A 27,911-nucleotide genomic window follows, 5' to 3' on the forward strand; every position below is an offset into this window, starting at 1 on the left:
GCCTGGGAGTCGGGGGGTCGCGGCGGCCTGGCCCCGGCGGCCCAGATGCCGAGGCAGGAGTCGGGGGCCGGGGCTGAGGCGCGGGCAGACGGCCCCGGTGCCGTCGGAGCCCGCCGCTTCCTGCTGTGTCTTTACCTGGTGGGCTTCTTGGTGAGTGCTGGGGCTGGGCTGCAGGGCGACGGCGTCTTCCATCTGGAGCCCGGAACCCGATGAGACGTGGGGTTTTTTTGTTTGTTTGTTTGTTTGTTTGTTTTTTCCTGAAGCCCGGGTGGATGTAAACCTCAGCCAGGGCTGAGAACCTGCGATCTACGTGGTGATGCCTTCTTAACCTTTAAGCCGCTTTTTGCCCCCAAATCCCTTTCACCCTGCACCAGGCCACATCATTGCTGTATTGCCCCTCGCGGGCCCGGCCCGCAGCTCCTCTGCCCCCGCTGCCCTTTAAGAGCCCCCTGCACCAGCCTGTCCTGTGACTGAGCCCGGCTCAAGGGTGACCCCAGGCGTTCGGTCCTGTGAACCGTACAGAGCACGCAGGTGGACGGCAGGGCTCCTGGGCAGGTTTGGGGAGCCCTGGCTCTTGTGCTGTCTGTAGGTGTGGTCGGAATACACAGGCCGGTCAGGGTTGATGACCCCGCTCGGGCAGACTTAGGCGCATTTCATTAGGGTTCCTGGTAGGCTAGAATGTTTACAAATGCAAACCACAGTGACTTTCAACAAACTGTTTTTTGGAAAAGGCAGACTTTTTTTTTTTCATGATTTGGGGGGCGGGGGGCTCTAGTTCAGTAAGAACAGTTACTATGAATTTCCCACCTACAATGGAAAGCTTAAAAAGATGAGTGTGAGATAGGGGAAGTCATCCCTACCTCCCTCCATTTATTATTCATAGAATTTCTGAAAACCTTAATGTAATGGAGTCTGTGGAGCTCCATTCACTGAAATACACAGTCCCTGCCAGAAAGAACTTAAAATATTACTAGGAAGCTTGTGTTGGTAGTTCATGAGCCTATGCAGGAACCCTAGATCCAACTCCTCACTCCTCTCCTTCAAGTCTAGACCCGGTTCTGTTACCCTGGTTGCAAGCTGGTCCAGGTTAGGAGAGAACTGGGACAAGGACCCAGTAGGATTTCTTCTTTGCGGAGACTAAGACTGTATCTTGAGGACAAAAGGGACTGGTCAGGTTAAGTGTCACTGGGCAAAGACTGCCCCCTGAGGCTTTGAATAGTTGCCAAAGGCACTAGGTCCCGGCAAAGAGGAATTGATGTTTTCTGCCCAGATGCAGGTGAAGACTACTGCTCCCCAGTATGTTAGCCTCACTGGAGTTTGGATACTGATCCATGCTCAGCTAGGAGAGAAGCAGGGAGGCAGTCTCCCAATGCAAGGTGTTCATCAGTCTGCAAAGGTTTGATGTTGAGTTATAATTGTTAAGACAATGATGAAAGCATTTTCCAAATCCCTGTAAACAGCACCATGAGCACTCAGGAGGGCAGCACCTCACACAGAATCTCTGCCTGCCGTTAACCTTGCCTACCCTACCCCCAGGCCCAGTGCTTCCAGTTCAGAGCCTGGCATTCCTTAATCTTAGTTCAGTCTCAGGGTGTAGATACACCTCTTCCACCTTTCATTCCAGTCACCCACAATTCAAAACTATTGATTGTGAGTGGTTCTTGAAATTCCAGAAGGGAGCTGACTGCCATCCACCCTCTGGGAGGGTCTGCGACTGGCTATATGCTACTGCTCCCCTCTCTCAGACAGTGCTACTTGTCTGGTTCTGCCAGATAAAAAGAAGGTGGGCCCTCACCTGGAAAGTCCAAATTGGAGTTCAGAGAAACCAACATGACCTAAAATTCAAAATAGTTTGAATGTTTTCAATAAATTCACAGATCATTCACTGTAAGTTGGCCTTCTGATATAGATTTGACTATACAGAGCTTCTCATATGTTGTCTAGGTGCTGTGCACACAGCGAGTCTAATTTAGCAAGCCCGATGTAAAATTTTAATAATTTGTGCAAGACAGTTACTAGGTCTCTAATATGTTCAGGGAAAAATGTAAGATTTCCCAAAAGTTTAAGAGAGTAGGGTTTTTTTTTTAATGGGAAATGTTGTAAGCTTTATTAAAATATGTGCAGCTTTGGATATTCTTGAAGGATCTAATGGCTCTTTGTTAGGAAACATCTAAGGAATATTATGCGTAACTTAGTTATTACTTTAAATATATTTAGAGATGTGAAGACCCCTAAGACTTTTGGGAAAATGGTTTTGGATTAATAAGAGAGGAAGGGAACAAGATTAAAGAAGTCATTTACCAAAGTATTCTGTTTTTAATTCTCATCTGGGCTTCTAGGTTTTAATTTGTTTAAGAAGGAAGATGAAGATGGCCCTCTAGGCCCTTTTTGGTTAACATTGTAAGATGGTGCTAAAATCTATGATTTCAATCCCTTCTTTCCTCCAGACACATGGTAAGATTTGTATTTTATTTCATCAGCTGTAGTCAGGACTCTTACTCATTTTTATGGAGGCAGTTTCTAATCAAGAAATAATTGGGTTCCTATCCTGAAAAAGATCCTAAAACTTTTTAGCGTATTCACCAATTTTCGTTGAGAGATGTCAGTGTTCCATGAAAGATTTAAGGGGTCCTCTCTCACCTGATTTCCTTTTTTCAACAGTTACAAGCACATGACCAGTTGCCACATTCAAAGTGCTTTCAAAGCCAGTGGTTTTGAAGAGGCTGTGGATTCACAGGAAGAGAGGAGTTGCCTTTTATAGTAAAGGGGAAGAGAATTTTAGAACACAACTTCCTGAAAGAAGTAGCACCCGCACCCTTGGAAATAGATAATTTTTTTTTTCAGGCTATAAAGTGTTAAAATAATACTGATCTGCAGTTATTACTTATGAGTCTGTTTTCTTATTACCTTCCATAAATATCAGCCTACTTAATTATTTCTCTCTTATCTTTTATGGAGAATAACCTTTTGAATGTTACATGACAAGTGGTACTGGGAATTTTTTGGAAAAAAAATCTTTTTGGACAATTATGATTCCTTTTCTGAAAGATCCAGAAAATTCAGTAGGTAACTGATGTATTTTGGGTCTTTTAAGTATCATACATCAGCAAGTTGATGAAACAAAGCGGACAGCAAAGCCCAAAAGACATTGGCTTAGACCCAAAAAAAATGTAAAGCCCTTAAAATCAATATAATAAGCTGTTGTTCTAAAATCCTTAAAATCAATATAATAAGCTGTAGTTCTAATAATATAAATTTATGAGCTATTTAAGGACACTTGATAGTAAAAACATGGCCATCAAAGATGTAACCATGGAAAGAGGCCACTGAAAAGTGCATAGAGGTTCGTGTTTCTAAAATTAGGTGAATGTACAGCACCAAGAAAAGGGGCAAGCAGAAGATTAATTGTGGTTCCAAAGAAAAAATATTTTTTGTGCATTTCTTTCTTACTGTTTAACCAGGTTTATTTAAAAAAAAAAAAAAGGAATTCCAGTTGAATATAAAGAAAACTGTGTGTGCACTGTGTTTTCCTTCTTCTAAAGCACTTAATGCAAGTAACCAAGTGAAGTAGGAATAAGAACAAAACTTAAAGGAAAAATTCATTCTTTCTGTGAACTCAGAATACCTAGCAAAAAGGATCAGTACTTATCCCCAGGACTGAAGAAAAAAGAAAATATGTTTGAACTTCTGTTGTGTGTTAGACCTTTCACAGCCATTACATCTCTTAATGTACATCATATTTCTACCAGACAGCTGTTACTATCCCCATTCTTTACAGATGACAGCACTGATGCTTGGTGACATTAAATAGCTTTGCAAGCTCACATGTTTAGTAAGTAATAGAGCTTGAACTTAGAACTGTCTTTCTGACCCCAAATCCCCTGCACTTTCATTGACTTAGTTGCAGAACATTGGCTTTCCCCACTGCCCCATCCTTCTCTCTCCTTCCTGCTTTGCTGAGACTTTCTTTTCAGATAGTACTTGATTAGGCTATAAACCACCTTTTAGTCACGTTCCCTGATTCCAGGATGACATTCATATTATGAAACAAGTGCTGCTTTGCCACGAAATATGCATTATCCCTGCCTCCTTTCCCCCTTCATTACACAGAAACACTTTTTGCTTTTTCTATTTGATTCACTTCTATAGCACGTCCTCCTTGAATATTAAGGATCAGTTAAAGGAAGCTAAGATTGAAATGATTCTAGGTCAGGGTGATCAGGTCTTTATAGGTAGCAACCATTATAAAACAATTGTATTTTGATTCTCTGATAACTTTAAGCTAATGGGTATAGCATACTATAGGATGCAATTATGATTTCTTATTTGCTCAAAATTTAGATACTGGTTTTATTTTTTTAATCAGTCTTGTTAGCATTACTACTTTAGGAACACCTAAGCATCCGTTTCTAATTTGTATTAATCAATGTTTTGTTGTTTAGGATTTGTTTGGTGTCAGCATGGTCGTCCCTTTATTGAGCCTTCATGTCAAGTCTCTTGGAGCAAGTCCAACAGTTGCTGGAATAGTAGGTAAGTGGCTAATATTGCACATTTTTAGAGCACCGAATTTTCAATCTTCTGGACTAAGCACCTAAAAACAAATGAGTCTTATAGCTGAATATTACCCAAAGGTAAACTGAAAGTGGAATAAAAGGAATTTTTAGAATATTTCAAAATGTTACCCTGGAGCGAATGTAATTCACCTTTCCTAGACTACCTGTGTTCAGAGGTTTTGAGGGTTAGCATCATTCCCTTTCCCTCACCACCAATCATATTACAGTTACTTACTGAGCCTCTCCAAGGAGTTGGCTGTGTATGTTAAAGGCTAGGTGCAGACTGCAGCCTGCAGGAACCAGAAACGTAATCCACAGAAATCAAGTCCTGTTGCAAAGGGACTTTGAATGAGCCTTGACAAATTGGTTGCAAGCTTCCTGCACCACCACCAGGGTGTCTTGGATGGATGATAGGGTTTCTCTACCTGTGCAGCATAAAAATTCCATCTGAAAGTCACTATTTACCAAAGAGGACACAGCAGAGCTTAGGATTGTGCTAATTAACAAGAAATTGTTAAGACTAACAACTGATTATTCACAAGCTGGATAAGCAAATGTTTGGGGATAGTTGTATACACCGTATTTGGTAAGTCCTCCATGCCATGATTTGTGTTTCCCATGGCAAGTAGAGTTACACTGGCCCACACAGCAGCATGAAGGTTTTTATGAAGAGCAGAAGGGACATGTGATTTGATGTAGTGGAGGCAAAAATACTCTGTAAAACTTTGTCAGTTCTTTATGAAACTAAAGCATTTCATAAAACTGGAATGTTAGAGGCATAAAAGATAATACAAAAATTTTAAGACTTAGTAGAACTGTTAGAAGATTTGAATTTCTACTCCCCTGAGTCCTCTCTGTTGGGTCTTCTCAATTGAGGGACCACACCCTCATAAAGCGGGAGAGATCCTCTCGGACAGAGTGGGCAGCCCTTGCCTTAAGTCTCTCTTCTGCTTCCTTCAATTTTATTTTGAAGGTCTTTTAATAAAAATTGTATTGCTTTACTCTTCTAACTGAAAAAAAGTTGGGAGGAGGGAATATCATTTTTAAAAATGGTCTGTTTCCCCCTAATGTTTTCCTGTTAATTTCTATACAGTTGTTACCAAGTTAATCCATTTTTGTGGTGGGTCCTGATGATTTTCTTGATGTTACTGATGTTTTTTGTAGGCTCCTCCTATGGCATTTTGCAGCTCTTTTCCAGCACATTGGTGGTAAGTCGTCTCCCATCTGGCAATACGTCTTGGTAACATCTGGGGGGGATTACTCTGATGGAGATGGTGGTGGTTGTTAAAGGTGGTGAGTCGAGGACTTTCTGTGTTCCTTGCTTTCCTCAGGGCTGCTGGAGTGATGTGGTTGGAAGACGATCTTCCTTGCTGGTGTGCATTCTGTTCAGTGCCCTGGGTTATCTGATTCTTGGAGCATCCACCAATGTGTTCCTGTTTGCCCTTGCTAGAATCCCTGTGGGTAAGTTCTTGCCCTTTTCATTCAAAAAAAAATCAATTATATGTAAATGTATAAAGAGAGAGTCTTACTTGTCAGTGCCTTCTTTTTTTCTTTTTTTGAGATTTTATTTATTTTAGAGAGGGATAACAGGTGTGAGCTTGGGGAGGAGCAGAGGGAGAGGGAGATAATTTCCAGCAGACTCCATGCTGAGCACGGAGCCTGACTCAGGGCTTGATCCCAGGACCCTGAGGCCATGACCTGAGCTGAAGCCAGGAGTCAGATGCTTAACCAACTGAGCCACGCAGGCACCTCTGTTGGTGCCTTCTTGATAAGACGTTATATAAAGAGAGAATAATGGCAAGAGCAATTATAACTGGAACACCAGCTGCTGCTGTTGATGGAGCACTTAGTATCAGTCAGGCTCTGCTCACTTGTGTGGAGCTACAGAGCTACATGACAGGGCCCAGGGCCTGGAGCCCTCACTGTCAGTGTGAATCATTATGCTGCTGTGTAGACCTGTCTCCTTCCCATTGATCTCTCTACATTCAATCAGTAAGAATTTGTTAAATGTCTTTGGCCAAAAAAAAAAAAAAAAAAAAGTCTTTGGCCAGCACTATGTTTACTATTCTCTCCCTTGTCAAGTGTACAGTTTTAAAACTGGGCTTCCTGACTTCACATTGAAATTTCCTACTGTAGCTCTCCTACAGTCTTCTGTAACTCTAGCTGTTGCTTGAGGGAAATACTAGGATGACGATGTAGTGACTTATGGGTCAGTTTCTGTTTCCAAACTGATCTTGAATGTTTCTGACATTTTCAAAATAGCTTTTATTTTGTCCATTCTTTGATACAGTGCTTGTGAGTGCTGTCATACTGTGGCGTATAGGCAGTTCCTGTGGAAGCTCTTTATTCTCTCTTTGCCTTTCTTAGCTGTTAGAGCCCTGGAGTTTCAGTGTTTCCTTCTCCCCTTACTCAATAGAACAGTGACAGACTGCTGCCTTGGTAGACAAGTTTGCAACACTGGACCTCTGCCCATATTAAGCTGCTCAGAGATCCCTGGGTGGCACAGCGGTTTGGCGCCTGCCTTTGGCCCAGGGCACGATCCTGGAGACCCGGGATCGAATCCTACATCGGGCTCCCTGCATGGAGCCTGCTTCTCCCTCTGCCTGTGTCTCTGCCTCTCTGTCTCTCTCTGTGTGACTATCATGAATAAATAAATAAAAATCTTTAAAAATAAATAAATAAATAAATAAATATTAAGCTGCTCATTTTTACCTAATGTCCCAGAGGAACAAAGCATAAAATAAGTCCTTTTCATCAACATAGAGTTGATGATCAGCTTATTTGGGATTTTTCACACCAATTCTATGACATACATACTTACTCTCAAAGTCTTGAGTTCACCCCTCCAAAATTTGTGCTGTGCCTTTCTTTTGACTCAAAAAATATGCTTTAAAATAAATATGAGCAGTATCCTAACTTGCCCCCCTACCACACAAAATCCAACCAAAGGCTGCTCTATGTGCATCTGAAGTTGAAGTTATTATACATGCTTTGTTTGGGTTGCAATGTATAAATATAATATGGTCCACCATTCAGCAGTAAGGCTGTTCATAATTCTAAAGAAATATATGAGGTTAATAGATCCTGTATACAATAGGTAGAATTTTATAGAGAAGATTAAAATATCTTTATTTAATATGACATGAGCCTGCTTAGAGTAGTGCTGGTTCTATCATATACATCATACTCTTGGCCAACAGGAGAGCTATATATAAAAATTCTTTCTTGCTACAGGAACCTCTACAATGTTTAGTTAGCCCAAGAATATTAGGGAGCCATGGGGAGCTTTGCCAGAGTTGTGCTGTACAATGTCACATGTAGGTTCAGGTCCTTGTATCTTGAAGATGAGCCGGAGGGAGGTTGAAGTACAGGGATTAGACACATAGTTTTCCCCTCCTTTCTCTGTCCCCCAGTCTAACCTCTAAAAGGTAACAGGAAGCTAGTCTGGATTGCTTACAGGATACCTTCACCTTCCTCCTTCCTTGGGTGTGTAAGGTGAGCCCAACATTGGTATCATTTCAGAAATAATCACAGGATTCCTCTCAGGCCTCTTAGGAATCATCTCACATTTAAGGAAGTAGCTCTAGAGAGAGTCTTTCTGCCTAATTCCAAAAGAGCTTTATAAGTTTGCTTCCCAAAGAGGCTGGTTACAGGCAAATGCCTTGCTCTAATATTTAGACACAGTTGGGTATAGAACCCAGGATCAGCATGCAGGCAGAGTGACATACAGAGTGGTATTAACTTCACAGAGATCACCGGAAGCCACCGTGTTGCATAACCAGTAGAACACTTTAGGCTGACCCACCAGCAGTGCTGATTGGGTCCCTGCCATGTTTTGATCAACACTGTGGGCAACCTATGCTACCAGAACCCATCAGTCTGTATTCAACATATGGGTGTATGGGTGCAGACGAGTCAAGTACATCAGCAGAAGTATGAGGACTATAAAGCTGTTCCATACACTTAAATCTCTTATCCCACCTTTCAGTTTGTTCAGTTAACCAATTCACAAACCTCTTGCTAGTAGAAAGGCAGTTGATAGTGTATAGATGACCAAGTCATCATATTTTTATACTTTTACTCACTCCCTATCCTTCTTTCCCTGCCCTGGTGCTCTCTAGCAGTTATCACCTTTACATACGTGCACACACATGCGCATGTGCATGCACACTCACAAACTCTGTGAAGCATATGTTTGTGTCCATTTTGCTCTCTGCTCCTTGCATTAACTTCAGGGTCAGGGTTAAGGTTAATGCTGGACATATAGTAAACATGCAGTGAATGTTTATTCACTGAGCAAATGAAAAAAGAATGATACATCTCTGTGTAGAAGCCACCATGAATTAATTGCACTTGGGTAACAGAAAACTGGAGATACTGGGATGTGCTGGTAGAAGGAGGGAAAGCAGAGGACTCAGGGCGTGGCTACCAGGAATAAGGTGGTCAGCTAGGACTGTGAGGCTAGACCAGGAGTCCAGTCATGGCAGGATGAAACTGCAGACTTTAGAGGTTCAGTGGAGACCAGAACTCTATCAGTGACAGAGATGAAATGCAAGATCACATGCACAACTCTTTTGGTCCAAAAACTGTTACAAAGCATGTTTCTTGTCTCCTTGCAGGTATTTTTAAACATACACTCTCCATTTCAAGGGCTCTGCTTTCTGATCTGGTTTCAGAGAAAGAACGGCCGCTAGTAATCGGACAATTCAATGCAGCGTCTAGTGTGGGCTTCATCTTGGGTCCCATGGTTGGTGGATATCTTACTGAGTTAGATGGTGGATTTTATCTGACAGCCTTCATCTGTTGTTGTGTCTTCCTTCTCAATGCTGGTAAGTTGACATTTCATCATAAGAAGACCGTTTGTTTTATGCACTCCTACTGACCAACCTACCTATTTTACTTTTATCTCCTTACAATTCATGGTTCCTGAAATTGGCAGACTTTTTGGTGGTGTTGTTCCAGGATAGGTAATACACGTTGCTATATTAGTTTCAGGTGTACAATACAGTGGTCCAGCAATTCTGTACATCACACAGTGTTTATCCTGATAACTGTATTCTTCATCCCCTTCACCTTAGAATAGGCAGACTTATTTTTCAAAGTTGGACCACCTCCTCCCCTGCTGCAGACCACCTGCCCATATCTCCCCAACATGCTAAAGCACGTTTGTGTCTCACACGGCATGTGGTGGGCTGGCCCTGCCCCTCTCTCTGCCTCCTGTGTGTTCCAGCCAACTGGCTTCCTAGTCAGCCTTACATGTGCCAGGCTTATTCCCACAGATGGGTACTGCAATTTGCTTTTTCATTTACCTACAACATTCTTCCCACATATCTTTACTGGGTCTTTCTTACCATTCAAGTGTCAAATATTTGCTTCCTTGGAAAGACCTTTCCTGATGATTCTGTTTAAAATTACTGCATTTTCTTCATAGCACTTCTCAAATTTTACTCTCAATTTGTTTTCTTGCTTATATTCTCTCCGCCTCTCTCCTCCCTATCTCTCCACACCTACCATTAGAAAGTAAATGCCATAAGGGTAGAGATATGCTCACTGTTGTCACTCCTACCCAGAACTGGCCAGGCATAAAGCTGATGTTCAGTAATATCTGATGAATAGAAGGATACATACTGGACTATGAGCACGGCCAGTTGCCTAAAGCAAAAAGGATGAATTTGCCCAGAGACTGGTACCTGGCTGACCCTTAGATAAGCAACTTTATAAACAAGAGGATTGTTTCACGTTACTCGGTTTTCCTTAAATTTAATGAGAGTCTACTCTACTTCATCTTTTTCAGTCTTTGTATTCAAGGCTCCAGGGTGAATGATGGATTCCATGTTGAGCTAGGATATCACACTCAGGAAGCAGAGTTCAGGAGTTCAATGTCAATCCTCATAGGAAAACTTTATGATTTCCTACCAGAAGTTTAACCTGTGACCTCAACCAGGAGGTGAGGTCTAATGGATTAGTGTAAATCTAGATAAAATACTTGAAGCACATGACCAGCTGGTATGGCCAGGTACCTTCCCCCGTGAAGGAATGTGATGAATGTGATAGCTCTCAAAGTCAGAAGTCAGTGTATAAACGAAGACTATGATGGAGTTCTGTTCTGGATTCTCCTGCAATGATGCTGCTTAGTATCATGCCCTAACCTAAGCCTGTGAATGGATCTGGGTCAGTCAGGGATAGTTCAGCTGCAAGTGTTCTCAACCACAATAGCTAAAAATAGTAATAGGGATTTCTTATGCATTCTTAAGAAATGTGGAGGTCAGCAGGCCAAGCTGATGCAGGCAATAGCAGAGGCAGGCCAGCAGACAGGTCTCACGCCGGGGTTTGGCCTTCCAGTGCAATGAACACAGTATATTGCGTTTTTTCCCTTAAATGCCTTCAACTGTTTTCCCCAATCCCTTTTCCACCTTCAGCTTCTTAGATCCTCACTCTGATCATCCACTTTGCTTGGGAAAGGACTTTTATATCTTTTTTGTCCATGATTTCTGTTTTCCTGGTTAAAAACTCAGACTCTGGAGTCTGGCAGACATGGATTCAGATCCTGCTGTACCACTCTTTAGCGTGGGCTTTGGGCGAGTTGCCTCAGTCTATTCATCCATAAAACAGGGCAACAACACTCCCAGGCTTACTAGGATGGGAGTTGGAGATCTTACATGTGAGTTCACCCCACTGCGTTAAGTACGCTGAGTTCTCACTAAACATCAGTTGCTGTCATCACTATCATTTTTATTATTTTAATTATACTCTTCCTCTCAGTCCACCAGCGAGTCCTTTTACATTTTTATTGAGATCCTGTAAAGCGTCCAGAGGCACTTTTAAAGGTGATAAGAGGTAGAAAGTCGAGGCCTGCATTCTCGTGTAGTTAGTTTTCTGTCACAAATTAGTCCCTGGCGAATCGTCTGCCTGTACTGTGGAGAAACAACATACACAGATATGGTTGCTGAAAACAGCATAAAGCAGTCTGAATGGCCCCTGGTCTAAGTTGAATATAAGTGTGGAAGGACTAAAAATCCAGCAGGATGAGTTTGGAAAAGATGTCCTAGAATGGCAAGCTGGAATTCAGTTTGAAGAAATTTGGGGGCATGGATTGGCAGTAGGTCATTCTACTTGGATGGCATGGGATAAATAAAACGACCAAGGCAGGAATGTGCCAGTCCCAAGGGTGGAGATGGGATTATCTGAATAGGAATTGAGCTGCTCTGTAAGGTCATGCATCATGGTCCATGAGAATGGCACCCCCGGAGATTATGAGTTGTGACTTGCAAAAGTACATGGTGGCCCTGACCAGGGGCAGTTCCAAGCAGGTGCTTTCTGAAGGTCAGTAGTGTGCAGCTGCCCCTCTCTTCTCCACAAGGCAAGGGTGGGTGTTCACAGCACCCTGTGCTTCCCCTAACATAGCATTTACCCTATAATCCAATTGCTGTGTTTTACTTGTCCAAATCCCTTTTTCGAGTTAAATTCTTTGAGGTCAGAGATTTTTATAGGTCTTGTCTTATTGGTTAATATAGTCCTATTTAGGAAGCATAAATATTAAGTGTTCGGAATAAAGTACAAGTAGTGAATGGATGGTTTGGTGGATGGATGGGTAGGCAGATGGTGGATCGCAGAGAATTAGAAAGCATGAGAATTTCAATATTAAATGATATAGGAAACCATCATGGGCTCATGAGCAGAGGAAAAAAGTGAACATTTTGTAGGTGTAGAATTTTTTTTTTTTTTTGAGGCGAATAGCAGAGTTCTATCAAAAATGGAGTAGAAGTGGCTGTGGGAATAGTTAAACAGTGGATTCGAAAACACAGATTAGTAAACGGACTAATACAAAAATACAGAATGGTAATCGCATGCAAATAACTGCTCATCCCCCGCGGGGGCACCGTGGGATTCAGGGCACGCAGCCTGCCTTGACCGGTCCTCTGCCATCTTCCAGGTCTGGTTTGGCTGTTTCCCTGGCGTGAAGCAAAGCTCTCCAGGACGGAGCAAGGCCGGCCGGCCGGTGACAGCCCTGCCCCCTGGGGGAGGACGGACCCTCCCGAGCAGCAGCCAGCCACCCCGCGCCAGAGCACCGCCAGCACCAGGCCTGCCCGGCCGCCCTGGGCGGAGGTCGCGTCCACCCTGCGCGACATGAAGAGCCTGGTATTTTCCGAAATGTGGGACATCTTCGCGGTGCGCCTGCTGATGGCCGTGGCGGTGATGCTCTACTACAGTAACTTCGTGCTGGCCCTGGAGGAGCGCTTCGGGGTGCGGCCGCGGGCGGCGGGCTGCCTCATCAGCTACAGCAGCGCCCTGGGCGCCCTGGGCGGCCTGGCGCTGGGCCCGCTCCTGCGGCTGTACGGGCACGACGGGCGCGCCATCCTGCTGCGCTCGAGCGCGCTCACCTGCCTGCTGCTGCTGCTGCACGCCGCCGCCCGCTCGGCCGCCCTGGCCGCGCTCTGCACCGCGCTGCTGGCCGTCTCCACGGCCGTGGGCAGGACCTGCGTCACCGACCTGCAGCTGGCTGCCGGCGGGGCGCAGGGCGGGCGGCACGGTCATCGGCGTGGGGCAGTCGGTGACGGCCGTGGGCCGGATCGTCGCCCCGCTCCTCTCGGGGCTCGCGCAGGAGGTGAGCCCGTGCGGGCCCCCCAGCCTCGGGGCCGCCCTGGCCCTCGTGGCCATTTTCCTGATGTCTCTGAACAGAGCCCGCCACCGTGGCGGCGGGAGGGACAAATTAAAAAGTGAGTAGAATGGAACTGGATGGAGGAAGCCAACTCGGAGGACGTGAGGAAGGGACAGAGGCCAGGACCTATGGTCTCCCAGCGGATGTGCTCGGTTCATAGACACCAAGGTCCAGCCTGCGGGCACATCAGAAGTCAGAGCCTTGTCAAAGGAGAAGGTATTAAACATTATTTAGAAGTCTCTTTGAATGTGGCCAGTGGGGTTAAAGTTTTCCAGGGGGAAATGCTAGCAGCTTCAGGACAGGAAGATGTGCTGGGATAACCCATGATAGGCTCCCCTGCTAAGTAAAAAGGAGGGTAACCCATTAATAAAATGATCTGCTGAGACACGGGTTTCATGTCAAGTTGCATAAGCTAAGAGGGCGGTTTTCTGCTATCAGAATCCTAGAGATTGAATAAGCCACTATATTGAAACGAGCTTGTCACTTTCTCAAGTTATAACAAGGTTCCCCCTGGTGAGCTGGGGGAAAATCAGATGGCCGGCCTCACCCCCAGATACTGATTCTGCGGGCCTAGGGGAAGCCCAGGAACCTGTATTTAATAAGCAACCCTTGCACTTTCTCACGGAGACAGAAAAAGGATCATTCAGAGACGCTGGTTTTGATTAAAGTCAAAGCCAGAGACTTGTTTGTGTTTATGTATAGCTAACTCAGTTTGAACTATTAAAATTATGTGATTGCAGTGTGTTACACCTCCCCAGCTCGTGGCAGTCACGCTCCATAATAGGAGAAACAGGTTCATGGGGCCTCTACCCTGTGTCCACAGCTTTGGAGGCCCCATGCTCTTCCAGGAGCTGAGGTTGTCAGTGTGGCCAGTTCTCCCTGGATATCAGGCCTGAACTGCTTCCAGAAGCCCATGCTCTGTTGGGCTGCATTGATTGGATGGTGGTAGAGCCCAGTGGAAAAGACAGCACAGGAATGCCTTTAGGATGAACATCTCATGCAGTGTAAGAGAGTGAAGTCTCATCAGAGGGACTAATCTACAGTGTCGTATGGTGAAGGTCATTTCTTTCTCTCATTTTCATATCACACCTGAGAATAAAAGAGCGACACTGATCTACAGGGAAATGTTTCGATTTGCCTTTTTCTAGGCCTCAACAGTCATTCCAAAAGTAGCATCCCAGGGTCCAGCTGAGAGGCCCAGAGTGAAGTTTAGCACAAACTCACAAGGAAGCATTTGTAAGGCTCTTGCTACTTAGATGATGTAACCTGTTGATAATTATTTTGAAGCCCCCTCACTTTTCCTCCTGTGAATTATCAGAGTTCACATTCCTTTCATTCTTTTTGATTGGTCCACTAGAAAATCATTCCTATTTTCAACCTAACACATGTATAATTGTAAATGTATTGTATGTAAAGCAGGAAAAAAATCTTTTCTCTAGTTTTAGAAGTTGTGTGTGGGATAAACCCAAGTATTTATGATAAAGAATTAATCGGATGTTTGAAGATTGTCCTTTCTCCTGTCCAGCTACAAGGAAAATATTAACCTTTTATTAAGTGCCATAATTGTGAACTTTTATGCGAGCACCAAGTCCTTTTGAGGAAACCAAAATATAATGTAAAATGGCATGACCCTTAAGGAGCACATTAAATCATCATAGAGGTTAGACTTATAGGACAAGAAGTAATCATGGGTTTATTCAATGAAATAGAATCTCTCTGAAGATTATATCTTTTCTCTGCACTCAGAAGTAGACAGGTTTCTTAGACATTCCTTAATATAGTCATTATTAAATTTTTCAAATCATAGCACTTTATTTTTGAAGTTAAATAAAGCCTATAAATTTATTAGGGCTTTACAGTTAATCAGACACGTGGAAATACTGAAAACCAGGGTTGATTTTAGTATAGAGAGTAGAGAAACATTTTTATTATTCTCCACACTCATGTGGCTTTTTAAAAAAATAAATATTATACAGGCGTACCTCGTTTTATTGCACTTCATCTTATTATGCATCACAGATACTGTGTTTTTTACCAGTCAAAGGTTCATAGCAACCCTGTGTCAAGGGGTTTATCGGCACCATTTTTTCCACCAGCATTTGCTCACTTTGTGTCTCTATGTCACATTTTGGTAATTGTCACAGTATTTCAAACTTTTTCATTATATTTGGTATTGTTATATGTGATCAGTGATCTTTGACATTACTATAATTGTTTTGGGGCATCGTGAACCGTACCCAGATAAGATAGTGAATTTAATCTTTAAATGTATGTGTTCCGACTGGCTGGTCACCCGTCTCTTGCCCTCTTCTTGGTCTTCCCATTTCTTCAGACGCTACAATATTGAAGGCAGGCCAGTTAACAACCTATAGTGGCCCCTAAGTGTTCAAGTGAAAGGAAGTGTCAGTCGACGTGGAAAACTTCATTGCCGTCTGATTTTTTAAAATTGCCACAGCCACCCCAACCTTGAACACACACCACCCTGATCAACACTGAGAAAAGACCCTCCACCAGCAAAAAGATTGCCACCTGCTGAAAGGTCAGTTGATGGTTGGCATTTTTTAGCAATAAAGTCTTTTTCATTAGGTATGTACATTGTTTTTTAGACATAATGCTACTGTAAATAGACTCCAGTATAGTATAAACATAATTTTTATGTATGCTGGAAAGCCAAAAAATTTATTTGACTCATGTTATTGCAATATTTACTTTATCGCAGGTGGTCTAGAACCAGCCCACAATATCTCTGATGTATGCCTGTAGTTCCCCTTAAAAAGTCTGATGTGTGGATATTTAAAAGTGAGTTCCAGAACCAACATTGTCCACATTCCCTGGAGCTTGTTAAACATGCAGACATTCACACCCCAAATAGACCTGCTGGGAACCATTCTCAGAAGATATCCAGATACTTTTTATGCACAGTAAACTTTGAAAACCACTGGTCTATAGACAGTATTTGTATAATTGATGGAATATTATCTCAGGGAAATTAAATCTGCTCAACTAAAGTTTGTGTTCTGTTTTTGAGTTCTTGGGAAGCTTCTGTAATAATTTCCTAAGTATTTAGGTTGAGCCACATGGAATTGCTATTTTTTAAAAAGATTTTACTTATTTATTCATGAGAGACACAGAGAGAAGCAGAGACATAGGCAGAGGAAGAATTGGGCTCCTCGCAGGGAGCCCGATGTAGGACTTGATCCCCAGACCTGGGATTATGCCCTGAGCCGAAGGCAGACGCTCAACTGCTGAGCCACCCGGGTGCCCTGTGAGGTAGATTTTTAGAACCGACTTTGTTACTACCTCAGTGTTAAGAGAAATGGATTTTTTTTTTTTTTTTTGCCTTTTTTAAAAGGTGTCCCTGGTTCAACTTAATATTATATGGAATCTTATTTTAGGGGCATTGAACTTGACTGAGAAGTTTATGAAGGATATGGCACTCTTTCAGCATTATGCTAGCCACAATTGGTAAGTTCTGTGAATCAGCCTCAGGGTTTGGGGTTCTAGAAGACTTTGGCCTTCTCCACAGAGGGAAGGTATACCTCTGCCCTCATGTCTAGACAGATGAGCAAAAGTCAGAATGCCAGGAAACCTGGGTGGCTCAGCGTGTGAGCATCTGCCTTCCGCTCAGGGTGTGATCCTGGAGTCCCAGGATCAAGTCCTGCATCAGGCTCCCTGCATGGAGCCTGGTTCTCCCTCTGTGTATGTCTCTGCCTCTCTCTGTGTCTCTCTCTCTCTCTCTCTCTCTCTCTGTGTGTGTGTGTGTGTCTCACAAATGAATAAATTAAAAAATCTTAAAAAAAAAAAAAAATCAGAATGCCTAGCCAGGGCAGTAACGTGCAAGACGCCAAAGCCCAGGCCGGGTGGGTTAAGAGTTATGCCTGCAATAAACAGAAGGGGCTGAAATCAGTGGTTCTGGCTGCATATTAGAGTCACCTGCCCTAGACCTCTAGAACCAGACTCCAAAGTGCCCCAGCGTTGAGAGTCCCTGGGTTGTTAGATCATGAAGGGCCTCATGTGCCATGCTCAGGAGTGAGCTCTTACTCTCACAGGTGAGGGGGAACCACAGAGGAATTCATGGTGGAGAATGTTGGACTTTATGTTAAAGATCCCTCGAGGGCAGTAATCTAAAAGGAATGTGAGGGAGAAGTCATGCACACTAAGGGAATCAGGGCACAAAAATCTGAAAGGCCTGGGCACTATCAGGTTAGCTGGTGATGAGTGTTGAGACATCCTGCCCTATCCTGTGTTAACTGGCCGAGAACAATGTGGGCATTTATGGGAATTTGTGCTCTGCATATTCAAATCATTAAGACACCTTTTCCTGAGGACACTTCTTTAAGAAATTTAGACATCTGTGGGGAGAGAGAAGTCAATCCACTTAGGGGAAATTTCAGGCATTTGGGAACTGATTAGAGAGGATAACTTTTTATTTGGAATGTATTGTAAAAGCCAGCATGGTGATTCTGGTGCCCTATTCTCCCCCTGGAAACCTTAGCCGTTAAGGAGTCTCTGAAATAAGGTTACCAGCTCTAGCCAGGATGATGTAGTGTGGCTCTTCTCAGAACAGGGTAATGGACTGAAAAAATCAGTTTTCTGTCCTAAATTTTTATTTTTCCTGAAGAACTTGCTAGTTACATGGTAATAATTTTCTTTAGCAATACAATCCCTTTAAAGTTATAATGAAGTGCTATCATTTATTCTGATTGTAGTTTTTGGGAGCTATTGCTATATCCTGATGTATACGATAGGTCAGAGTCCAGAAGCACTTGAAAATGTTAACCTTCAGTTGTGCTTACAACACATTCTTGTAAGAAGAAGATGCTCTTGGCTTTTCAAACCATATGCTAAAGCCAAATGTTTATATAATCTGAAATTTATTGCACATCTTTGGCAAGCAAATCATTTTAAGATGACATCTCATCAGTAGGATTTATTTTTTATCAAGTACACAAATACCAACTTATTTTAAAACATTATTTTACTTTAGATTTCTCATTTTTCCCAGATCGCCTAGACGCACCACTTTACAGACAGGTGTGCATGAAGATAATATAGACAATTTTTGTTTTCCTGATTCAGTACATTGTAAGAAATAATGCTGATTTTAATTTGGAATTGGATACTCTTAAACAGCTTGTGCTGCTCCTCAAGGGGAAAAGATAATTATAAACATTAAGGAAGGAGGTATTAATTACTACCAGTAATTATATAGCATAAATTACAGCATAAAAGTGGACTATAGGGATCTTGTTAGAATAAAAAATTGTATTTTGATCAGTCTTGATTTAAACTATACTACATCCTGATAAATAAAAATCCTTTTTCAAAAGCATATACTATGGGGGAAAAAAGTAGTTAAAATACCTATTAATAGTTGCAGTTTACAACACTGAATAGGAAATGACCTTTCTTTGGGCTTATCAAAGGATCTCTTCCATTTTGAATCGCTGGAACTCAGGTGCTTCCCCAGACTGAGAATTACTATTTTTTTTTTCTGAAAATTATTTTATTGTGTGATACCTTAGACCCACCTAAACCTATCCTGAGTTTTCCTAATGGAACTAAAACCACATGAACTATCCAGAATGAACTGATATAATAAATGCATTTGCTGCTGACTATGGAGTCTGGCCCCTGTGGGTCTGAGGGCACGTGAATGGGTACATGTCCTGGGCTTGCTTTGGTCTGTGCTGCAGGCTGAAACACAGGCCTAGGCATCACGAAGCCAATTTCTGACAGTGTCAGGCGGTCATGACAGGGTTAAGGGTGAGCATTTTCTCCTGGCCACCTTCAAAGCACCTTCACTGTGCCATCGTTTTGGAATGAACAAAACAATCAAGTATGCCAAGTTGTAGCACATTCAAAATAACCTTCCAGCTAAAGATAAGAACTTAAACTGGCTGCCCAACAGTCAGATACTTATAGTAGCAAATACAGTAAACAGTTTTGAGCAGGTGCCAAAAACTGTGTGTTAGTGAAAACCTAAAAATTTGATGTGTTGGTACAGAACCCTGCATAATGTTTAAAAGCCATTTGGTAAAGACAGTGGATGAAAATAATCTAATTTGTCTTGCTTGAGTTGGCTTGGGAAGGCAGCACTTAATATTCCAGAGCATGCATTATCTTTGAACCCTTTACAATAGTCCGTTTACATGTAGAATATTAATGGACCAGTTATAATCTTCATTAAGTTTCTTTAACACAGTAACAGTGTTAGCCCTGTTTGAAATATTATGTGTATTTGAAGCTAAGGCAACTGAAATTTTTAATACTTTTAAATTCTTACCTTTCACTAATTCCAGCTATATGACCCCAATTTTATCACAAATGAGAATGGTTTTGATATATAAATGTAAAAATTGGAATTGGGGGCTGTCCTGGTTTCTTGTGATGCATTATCCATAATGATTAAATATTTTCATTTATGTTTATTCCATTAAATGTTTCCACTCCATACTGATTTAACACTTAGACTTTTGTACATTTCACAGAAACCAAGAAAAATTCTTTGTCGGTATACATATATAAAATTTCTGTTTGGCAATCCAAACTCTGGACGCAGAGAGCCTCATTTAAATTACAAATTTTGTTACCACATGTACTGATGACATAACAGGACCCAGTGAAATAAAAAAAGAAAAGGGAGAAAAACATTTGCATATTTAATTCAGGGTGTTTTGTTACAGTAGTGAAAATCAGAAAAGTCACCGCCGATGTGTCTGGCATCCTGTCTACTGGCCATCTCATGGAGGGACATTTCCATATCGTACAATACAAGGATAACAGATCCCCATGAAACATCTGTGACATAAAAGCCCTGAAGTAGGTTCTGAGCCATTCAAAATCATCAATATGCTCTGCAGATTGAAAATTTGATAATCCATTTACAGTAGATACATTAACTCTACACATAGAAACACTTCTTCTCTGACCGGACAGGTAAGAGAACTGACCACCATTATCGACTATTTTTAGAGGTAGTAAAATAGAATTTTCTTTGGAAAAAAATTGTAGAAAGTTAGAAGACAAAAGGGATCAAAAAACTATGTACCATTACAACAGTAGAGACGTTCAAAACTAATCATGTGGGTGCTTCGTCTGCACATCTGCAGTGGGTGACCACGTTTAAGGATGTCAAGCCACGTGGAGTGAATGACATTGGAAAAAAATTCTGAAGGGAGGTGTCATTTCTCTTGAACAAAGAGCTGTGGTCACAGCCAGGCATCAGTTACCCAAATGGGCTCTCACTGCCTTACAAGTAGACTGAAGAAAGGGCCTGGTTAAAATGTCGGATATAAAGTAACAGCAAGCTACACATTTTGCTCTAAAAGTTAAGCACACACATACACACACACACACACACACACGCAAAATCTCAGATCATCAGACAGTTGAGTCATAAGCCTTTCTTGTTCATCTTGACAAAGGGAATCAACATACAATGTTCAGGCTTGGGCAGATAATGCCAATAGCTACTTCAACCAGACAAAGAAATCTTTTTAATCACTCTTCAGAGAAGAAAGTCAAGTGTGAACTTTGAACTAACAAAATATTACAATTCTCACACTTGTTTATAAAATGCCAGGTTTAACATAAACATGACTTGGGTAGTGCAACAAATGGAAAACATACTGAGACATGTAATAAATAACTTCTCTATGTTTTTTACATAAATAAACATTCCCCTTACCCACCACGAAAATTAGTAAAAGCCAAGGGAATTTTGTCCCAGATATCCTGGGGTCTTATCCACAAAACGCACATTTTTTTAAAAGTATCGAGCTTTGGAGTCAATTTCTAGTTGTTTGCTAACTGGCCTGTTCCCAAAATCAGCCCTTAGCATTACAGGTAAAGAAATAAGCCTACACTTTGCACTTGCAGGTAGTTCAAGTCAAAATTGTTAAATACCAAAGACCCATCAAAATTCTATAGTCACCCTGGAACTTTGGTTGGATCAAGTATTGCTTGCATTAGCGAGTCATTTATAAAGGGTCAGGGATGGGTCTCTACCACAGAATATTGAGACTGTTTCAATATTTAAGGAGTTTCATATGCTCTCCTGTAGTGTCTAGAACTTAATAATTTTATGTGAAAAAAAGTATGGAGAAAAAACAAAATGAAGTCACATTTATTTTTCATTGCTTTTGTCATTCAAAAATACAAAAAACGTTAAACTGATAATGACATAAGTGCTTTTTTAAATTTACACCATGTCCACCAGATTCTTTATTGACTTTTAATCAGTGTAAGCTAAATTTGGTATACCTGTTTAACAAGAAATGTAAAAAGATTTTCATATTTTCTCCTTCGGTTCCAGAAAATTAGACTTATTATAATATTCAGTATTCTAGGACACCAGAAAAAAAATCAGGAACTTTATTTTTAAGGTCATTTTACTTTAACCTTTCTTTTCAGATTTCATTAAGTTCTAAAAATTTACTCTTGGCATTCTCAAAAATATACATCTCATCTCTTGATGAATCACATTCCTATAATAAAATTCTAAGTTAAAAATGACTTTAATTTCTTTTCAGCGGATGAAATATATATATTTTTAATATAAATATTTTCAGTTAAAATTAAGATATTTGGCACAGAATCCTAAGCTTACAGTTTTCAAGGGTGTCTATACTGCTTTCCACTTATCAACGTGGAAGAGTTTGGGAAGGAAATTGTACCTTGTATGTTTATCTTTTCCTCTGCCTCACACCCAACAATCTTAGCACTATTCCAAGACTGTAGAAGATAAGAGAAAGGGTAAAAGATTTATTTCTCCACATTGGTGGGGGTAGAGGAGGGAGATAAGAGAAGCACTGCTGGGGATTTCTGAGTCCTGAATCTTCCTGTTTAATTTATTCATGTTTTCCTACTAACAATTTGATGGTCATTTGTATCCTTTGCTGCACCTCTAATGTGCTCTCAGTAGACTATCGTGTGGCCTCATTTATATTTAAACCCAGACATTTAGAGTCTCATTCCAGTCCAGTTTTAAGGAGTTTTTCAGGGGGAAAAAAAAAGGCCAATAAAATCTACAGCTTGAGACAAAAATTCAAATATTACTCTTTAATGATTATATTCCACTTCTTGTCTTTCTGTTGTACTTTTAAAAAGTACTCAGATGAGTAGAATCCATTTTTATATGAAGAACTTGTCACTACTTTATTGAGGGGCGAGAAGTAACAAATTACAGACTAGTGCAAAAAATAAAAAAAAGAACTCCTACATTCTCCAAAGTACTTCCTGAATAAATTTCAAAACCTGAACTCTCACCAGTTTATTAAACATTGGACTATGTTTATCTAAATGGTCTGCTTGGAGCTTCTGACCTGTATTCAAAGTTCTAGAATGTTCTAAGAAAAATTCTAAAGCCGGTAGTCATAGATGGGCATGAAAGGGAATCTCCTGCATCCTCTTCCCAGTATTGCACAATATAAAACCTGCCAACAAAATGTAAGCAGGTGTCTCCCCGCATATACCATGAGGCCCACATGCTGGAACTTCGTCCAAAGCTGCCACCAAGTCTGTCACACATCGTGTCACCCACACAGTCTTTCTCTTTGCACCATTCAAACACAAACAAGAGATGGAATCTATATGTTACCCTCAAACGTACAGTAACAAATAAATTAAATCCAGTAGACTCATTATTTATGGGAATCTGCGCTATGGGAGCCAGGCCTCCTCATCTGCCTAGATGTTCTGACTCCCTCCCCAGCCTGAGTTCACCAAGAATCCCTGCTCCATGCTGCGCTCGTCCTTTACCAAGTGGTCAGCAGCTCAAGATGGGGAAACACCTTGACTCTGAGCAGATGGCCCACCATCCTCCGGGAGCTGCCCTTTACACCTTGGAGAGATGTTGAGTATTTTTAGCGCCCTTCGCTTAAAAACTGATTACAGATATCCATAGGTTTTCATAAATAAAATGTGAGGCATATATGTATATATTAAAATTTTCACCAGCACAGGTGTGTTAAAAACTTCAAGTTCTGTCATTCAAGTTCAATAAAGGCACACAATTTTCTTTCTTTAGGCTTGTGAAGAATACAACTGCTAGCAAAAAGTCATAAAAGGCATTTTATAGGGCTTTTTTTCTTTGATTTTTCCTCTTCTTGGGTTAAGCATCCATCCCATAAATCAATGGTATGACTCTTCTACCCAAAGAAAGGATTTAGATGCATAGAGGGTATGAAATGGATCCCACTGTTGTGTCAGGTTTAAGAGTAACCAACGCCAGGGGTGCTGGGTCAGTCACCCCAGGTCTGCTTTGGCCATTTCCATTAAGGCTTCTCACTTCCAAATCGTGCTTTCCGGTTGCCAGGCTCCGATGCCCTCCGGACCAGCCTGGGTGGCGGCTTGGGTCGGATACCTTCAGTCACGCTGTCTTCCTGCACTGGGCCAAACTGGCCTTTGGAGAGAAGGGGCTGCCGGAGCATGCCTGGGGTCTGGGTGCCCCCCTCTTTGCTGTGGGGAGCTGCGGGGGTACAAGGCTGCCCCTGTCCCAAATCAACGTCTACCTCATTCTTCCATTCCATTTTACAGGACTGCGGGGCTTTCTTTGAGAACTGTTCTGGCAAGAAGCGCCTTGCTCGGGGCTGCAAATTGAGGACGGTGGTCCCGACATCTGTGTCTGAGTCACTGCTATTGCCACCTACCACAGAGCAAAAGAAGGACAACATGGGCATGCGTTTGAGAGAGAAGGGATTGTAAATGACTCGCAATGCATGATTGGGGCCAACACCTGCTGAGAATTGGGCAGCGCAGGGTCAGAGGGCTCACTCTCTCTAGCCCACCAACCTGGGCATAAGACATCCCTTAATGTTGAATGTTCACACACTGAAGAGTTCACTGTGCCAGACAACTGTCCTCAGCACTGTTAAACTCATTAACCTATTTAATCCTCATAGTCACCCATCTGACAGGTGGAGTAACTGAAGTTCAAGAGACAGTATAAGTGGTGGAGCTGGCTATCAAAGTGAGGTGCCCTGGCGGTGGCAGCTGTGTTCCCACTTGCCCCATCAGAACAATCCCAGGAGGGCTCAGCTCTGTGTCTGGCACACAGAAAGCAAACCAGCACTTGGCTGCTATTATAAAAATGCTTGTCTTGATCTGGAATCTCAGAGACAACCTTCTTTATCTCCTTTATATTTTCATAAAAGGGCTGTAGTACCAATATGCACTCTCCAAACAATGGGGAGATACATGATCAGAACTAGCTGGTTATCAGAATTCAAGTCCTAGAGAACTGGGTAGGACAGCTGGTGGGAGCTGAGATTCTTGGGGCAAAAAGAATGTTCTGGTGGACATGTGGTGGAGACAAGGCCCACTGCTCTAAACATTCAGGCCTCCCTTCTCATTTCTCATCTCACCAGTCATCACCACCAGCTGTCATTTGACTTTCCTCTTCTTGGTTAATTAAATAAACAAGCAAAAATAAAGGGGTAGGGGAGGTAATTGTTACATCCCACATTTTAATAACATGGTACCTAACATACTTCCTCTGGGGTTCACAGTAGATGGCTTGGAGTCTACACAAAGATTATCATTAAATAAAGAGATATGAGACTTTATGTCAAAGCCTTAATGATTTCAGGCAGTAAAATTTATGGCTGCCTTTATGAAAATATATGGAAATTGCAAAAATTTAAATACACCTTTGCAAATTTACAACTTGCTGTTTACCTGCTCACTAACCACAGGTGACAGCATTTGCTTTTGCTATATCAAATAGAATCATTATGGAAAATAATGAACTCATTCATAATGTGTACAGCAGCTCCATCCAAAAAGCTTATAATGCTAATAATAAGTCACCATATTATTATTTTAGGCTTGCAAACTATTAAACTCATTGTCCTCAATGAAGAAAAAGAATGGGGAAATTTCTCTACTTTATGAATATTAGGAAATAAACTTACTCATTCTGCTCCAACTGAAATCATTACCTGTATTGGAAATATTCTTTTTCTTTTGTAGCTTTTCTGGAAGCTTTGTATTTTTTGGTAAGGATAAATATCGAGAGGCTGAAGTGGAAGCCTGTGGAAAACATGGAAAATCTTATTTAGACTATGCAGAGGTCATTTACTGTATATCAGAAATTTAAAATTTTACATCAAACCCTGATGTTAAAAATTAAAATTGTACTTCTCTATTATAAAATTACTGTGTGAGGGGCTGTGGGGATGGTGAATAAAGTTCTGAGCAATAATTATTTCACTTAAAACAACTAAATCTCATCTAAAATGTAACCAAAATCAGTATTAAGGAAAATGAAAATAAAGTGGGACCGTTAGAAATAAGAATAATGAAATAATAATGAAAACCATTGAGTCTTCTTAAAGAGAAGCTATGGAAACACCTATTAATAAGAGTATTACTAAAAAAGTAGAACCTATACATATGGAAAGAAAATATATGAAAAATGTAGCATATTTAACTTTTAGTTACTTTAGTAAGTCTTGAAATGATAGAATGAAAAGTGTTACCATAGCTAATTGGCTGACAATTCAATTGTGTCATACTTTAACTTTTAATCAGGGCTGCCACATGTTCACATTTAAAAAAAAAAAAGATAATCTACCTGTTTACATATTACCATTTTAGTCTCTGATGACCAACACAGAATATTACTAAAAATGAGATGCAATCCTAAAACTAATGCAACCTTGTATGTCTGTTATACTCACAAAAATAATACTAAGATGCAATAACTGCTGTGAAGTCAATCAATTGTAATGTCATTTAAAAATGATTTTCCTTATCTTGTTGACAATGCCTTGGACCAAGTGAGAAGGTGAACATTCACACCCCCCAACTGCTGTGATTTTGCAGTTCTAGTACCTGCAGCTTGCCTATCTTCTGGCCACAACCTCTCACCAGAAAGATCCAACGTGACTCATCAGATGAAACATGGTCCAGCCATGCTGTTTAAATTTGTAACTTGACCCTTCCTTGTACCCCCAGTCTCCTCCAAGCACTGTTTTTCTCCACAGCACTCCCTGCCTACTAACATAATAGATAATTTACTCGATTGCTGGGCATCTTCTCCCCACTAGGATATGAATTCTACAAGCAAAGATATCTTGGTCACTTTCATTCACCAACATATACCAAGTGCCTAGAACAGTGCCCGGACACAATAGGTGTTGTAGAAACATCCGGAAAGACTTTACAATTAATTCCATCCCAGAATTCCTATGAATCAACCCTCAGTGGCCATCCGGTCACAAGAGCCTCTGGAATGGCTGCTGACTCTACTCCTGGAAGCCTTCCTCACCGCAGACAAATGGTTAACAAACGCCAGTTACCCTGCGCTCGTGGTTCAAGCTGCTGTCTTTCCTGATGCTTTCTCGCAAACTGTGCCTTCGTCGGATCAGAATCTCTTTAGCTTGTCGCTCACTTGTGTCGGTCGTCAGATTGTGTCTGTTGTAGGACAAAGTCTGAAATGAAAACACAAGAGACATCTTACAAGAAAAACTGATTGCTACCCCAGAGATTCCCAAACTTTACTGTGCTGCTTTGGCTCTCTGTACCTCAGCGAGGCACTTAACAACCAACATGCAGAGCAGAAAAATAAATTTTAAAAAAGTATAAAAATTAATGTGTATGGGAGATGGAAAAAAAAAAGGTTAACATTTGTTCAAAATTTGAAAGCATTTGTCTTCTAATAGAAGTTTGCCAGTTATCTTTCATTGAGAAGTGCGATCTTCATAAATCAGAATATGATGGAATTCCTCATCATTCATACTTTGTCTACCTTGAAGTAGTCTGTACGTATTTAGCCATCATTAGCAGCTGGGGAAGACATACAATTCATCTTTACACATTCTTTACTGAATAGGAATTACCGGTACAAAAACAAACCACTTTGAGCCACTTGGTGGTGCCATGTCCTTTCGATTAAGAACACTTCTTTTCAACTGGGTTGTCAAATTGAAAAAGCTGTTGCTAGAATCCGCATGAACTATGTGCTAGTATTTGAGACAGTAAAATTTCTAAACCAGGCCTCTGAGTGACATACATTTTTAGTTTTATAAGTTTCTTAAAATGAATTGCAATTAGTAATTCAGTTCATTTTCTGATAGAATAAATATATATTTCTTGGGAATATTCCTGTGTCCTGAACTATATTAAGTCTCAAAGAAATATGAGAAAATGTTAGAGAAGAGGGCTCAAGCCTGCCTCGAGAAATCTGCTAGCTAGATGGACCTCAAAGGCTAACGAAATAATACAAATCATGAAGTGCTAAAACTGTGTGGTATGGTGTGAACTCCGAGTGCTATCCCATTTAAAGACAGGGCTGGGGATAATATGGAAGTTGTTAAGGAAACCTTAAAAATTGGAGGATGTGGAACAGCTAACAGGAACCAGTGGGACGTTCCACGTAGAGACAGAAAGGAGAGGAGGAACCCAGGCCAAGGAAGGAAGACAGAACCTGGGCATTTGGGGAGGGAAGGGAGATGTCAGGTCAGACACAGCAGAACTGAGAATTAGAGATCCCGAATTCTGAAAGAATAGTTTAGCCTATAAGCCACAACTGTTGCTTGTTTCATTTTAAATAAGAGAATGCTGCCATTAAAGGTGCTGTGAAGAAGGCGGCGGAGCAACCATAACTCAGGAGGGACTGGGGATCGCATCTGGGGAGACCAGCTAAGAAGGTACAGAAATGACCCCAACATGAGTGAGGAAGGTTTCTGACCAGC

General features: G+C 41.5%; 2 protein-coding genes across 7 annotated transcripts in view; one reads left to right on the forward strand and one right to left on the reverse strand.

The window, feature by feature from the left end:
- MFSD9 (major facilitator superfamily domain containing 9) lies at nt 1–27,319 on the forward strand. Of its 5 annotated transcripts, XM_038550905.1 has the most exons (9): nt 1–150; nt 4,443–4,530; nt 5,718–5,761; nt 5,885–6,014; nt 9,173–9,382; nt 12,487–13,158; nt 15,545–15,751; nt 16,608–16,677; nt 23,752–27,319. In XM_038550905.1, exons 1-7 carry the CDS (start codon nt 46–48, stop codon nt 15,592–15,594), a joined length of 1,299 nt encoding a protein of 432 aa, XP_038406833.1. In that variant the 5' UTR covers nt 1–45; the 3' UTR covers nt 15,595–15,751; nt 16,608–16,677; nt 23,752–27,319. The 5 variants fall into 5 exon arrangements, with proteins under 5 accessions (XP_038406833.1, XP_038406834.1, XP_038406832.1 ...); XM_038550906.1 differs by lacking the exon at nt 16,608–16,677; XM_038550904.1 differs by having other exon boundaries at nt 15,545–16,677; nt 23,752–25,147.
- Nucleotides 18,070–27,911, reverse strand: part of SLC9A2 (solute carrier family 9 member A2) — a 96,791-nt gene continuing 86,949 nt past the window's right edge. For both annotated transcript variants that reach the window (XM_038550902.1, XM_038550903.1), the window contains exons 10-12: nt 26,517–26,648; nt 25,155–25,245; nt 18,070–23,860 (exon numbers count right to left, since the gene is read on the reverse strand). In XM_038550902.1, coding sequence (XP_038406830.1) covers nt 23,490–23,860; nt 25,155–25,245; nt 26,517–26,648 — 594 coding nt within the window. In that variant the 3' untranslated portion in view covers nt 18,070–23,489. The remainder of the gene's footprint in view (nt 23,861–25,154; nt 25,246–26,516; nt 26,649–27,911) is intronic.

Source organism: Canis lupus, chromosome 10, assembly GCF_011100685.1.
Source record: "Canis lupus familiaris isolate Mischka breed German Shepherd chromosome 10, alternate assembly UU_Cfam_GSD_1.0, whole genome shotgun sequence".
In the NCBI taxonomy this organism is placed as follows: domain Eukaryota; kingdom Metazoa; phylum Chordata; class Mammalia; order Carnivora; family Canidae; genus Canis; species Canis lupus.

Coding starts and splice junctions, on each gene's coding strand:
- MFSD9 (XM_038550905.1), top strand. CDS start 46: ATGCCGAGGCAGGAGTCGGGGGCCGGGGCTGAGGCGCGGGCAGACGGC. Junction 4,531..5,717: donor AACAGTTGCTGGAATAGTAG/GTAAGTGGCTAA, acceptor TGTTTTTTGTAG/GCTCCTCCTATGGCATTTTG. Junction 6,015..9,172: donor CCTTGCTAGAATCCCTGTGG/GTAAGTTCTTGC, acceptor GTCTCCTTGCAG/GTATTTTTAAACATACACTC.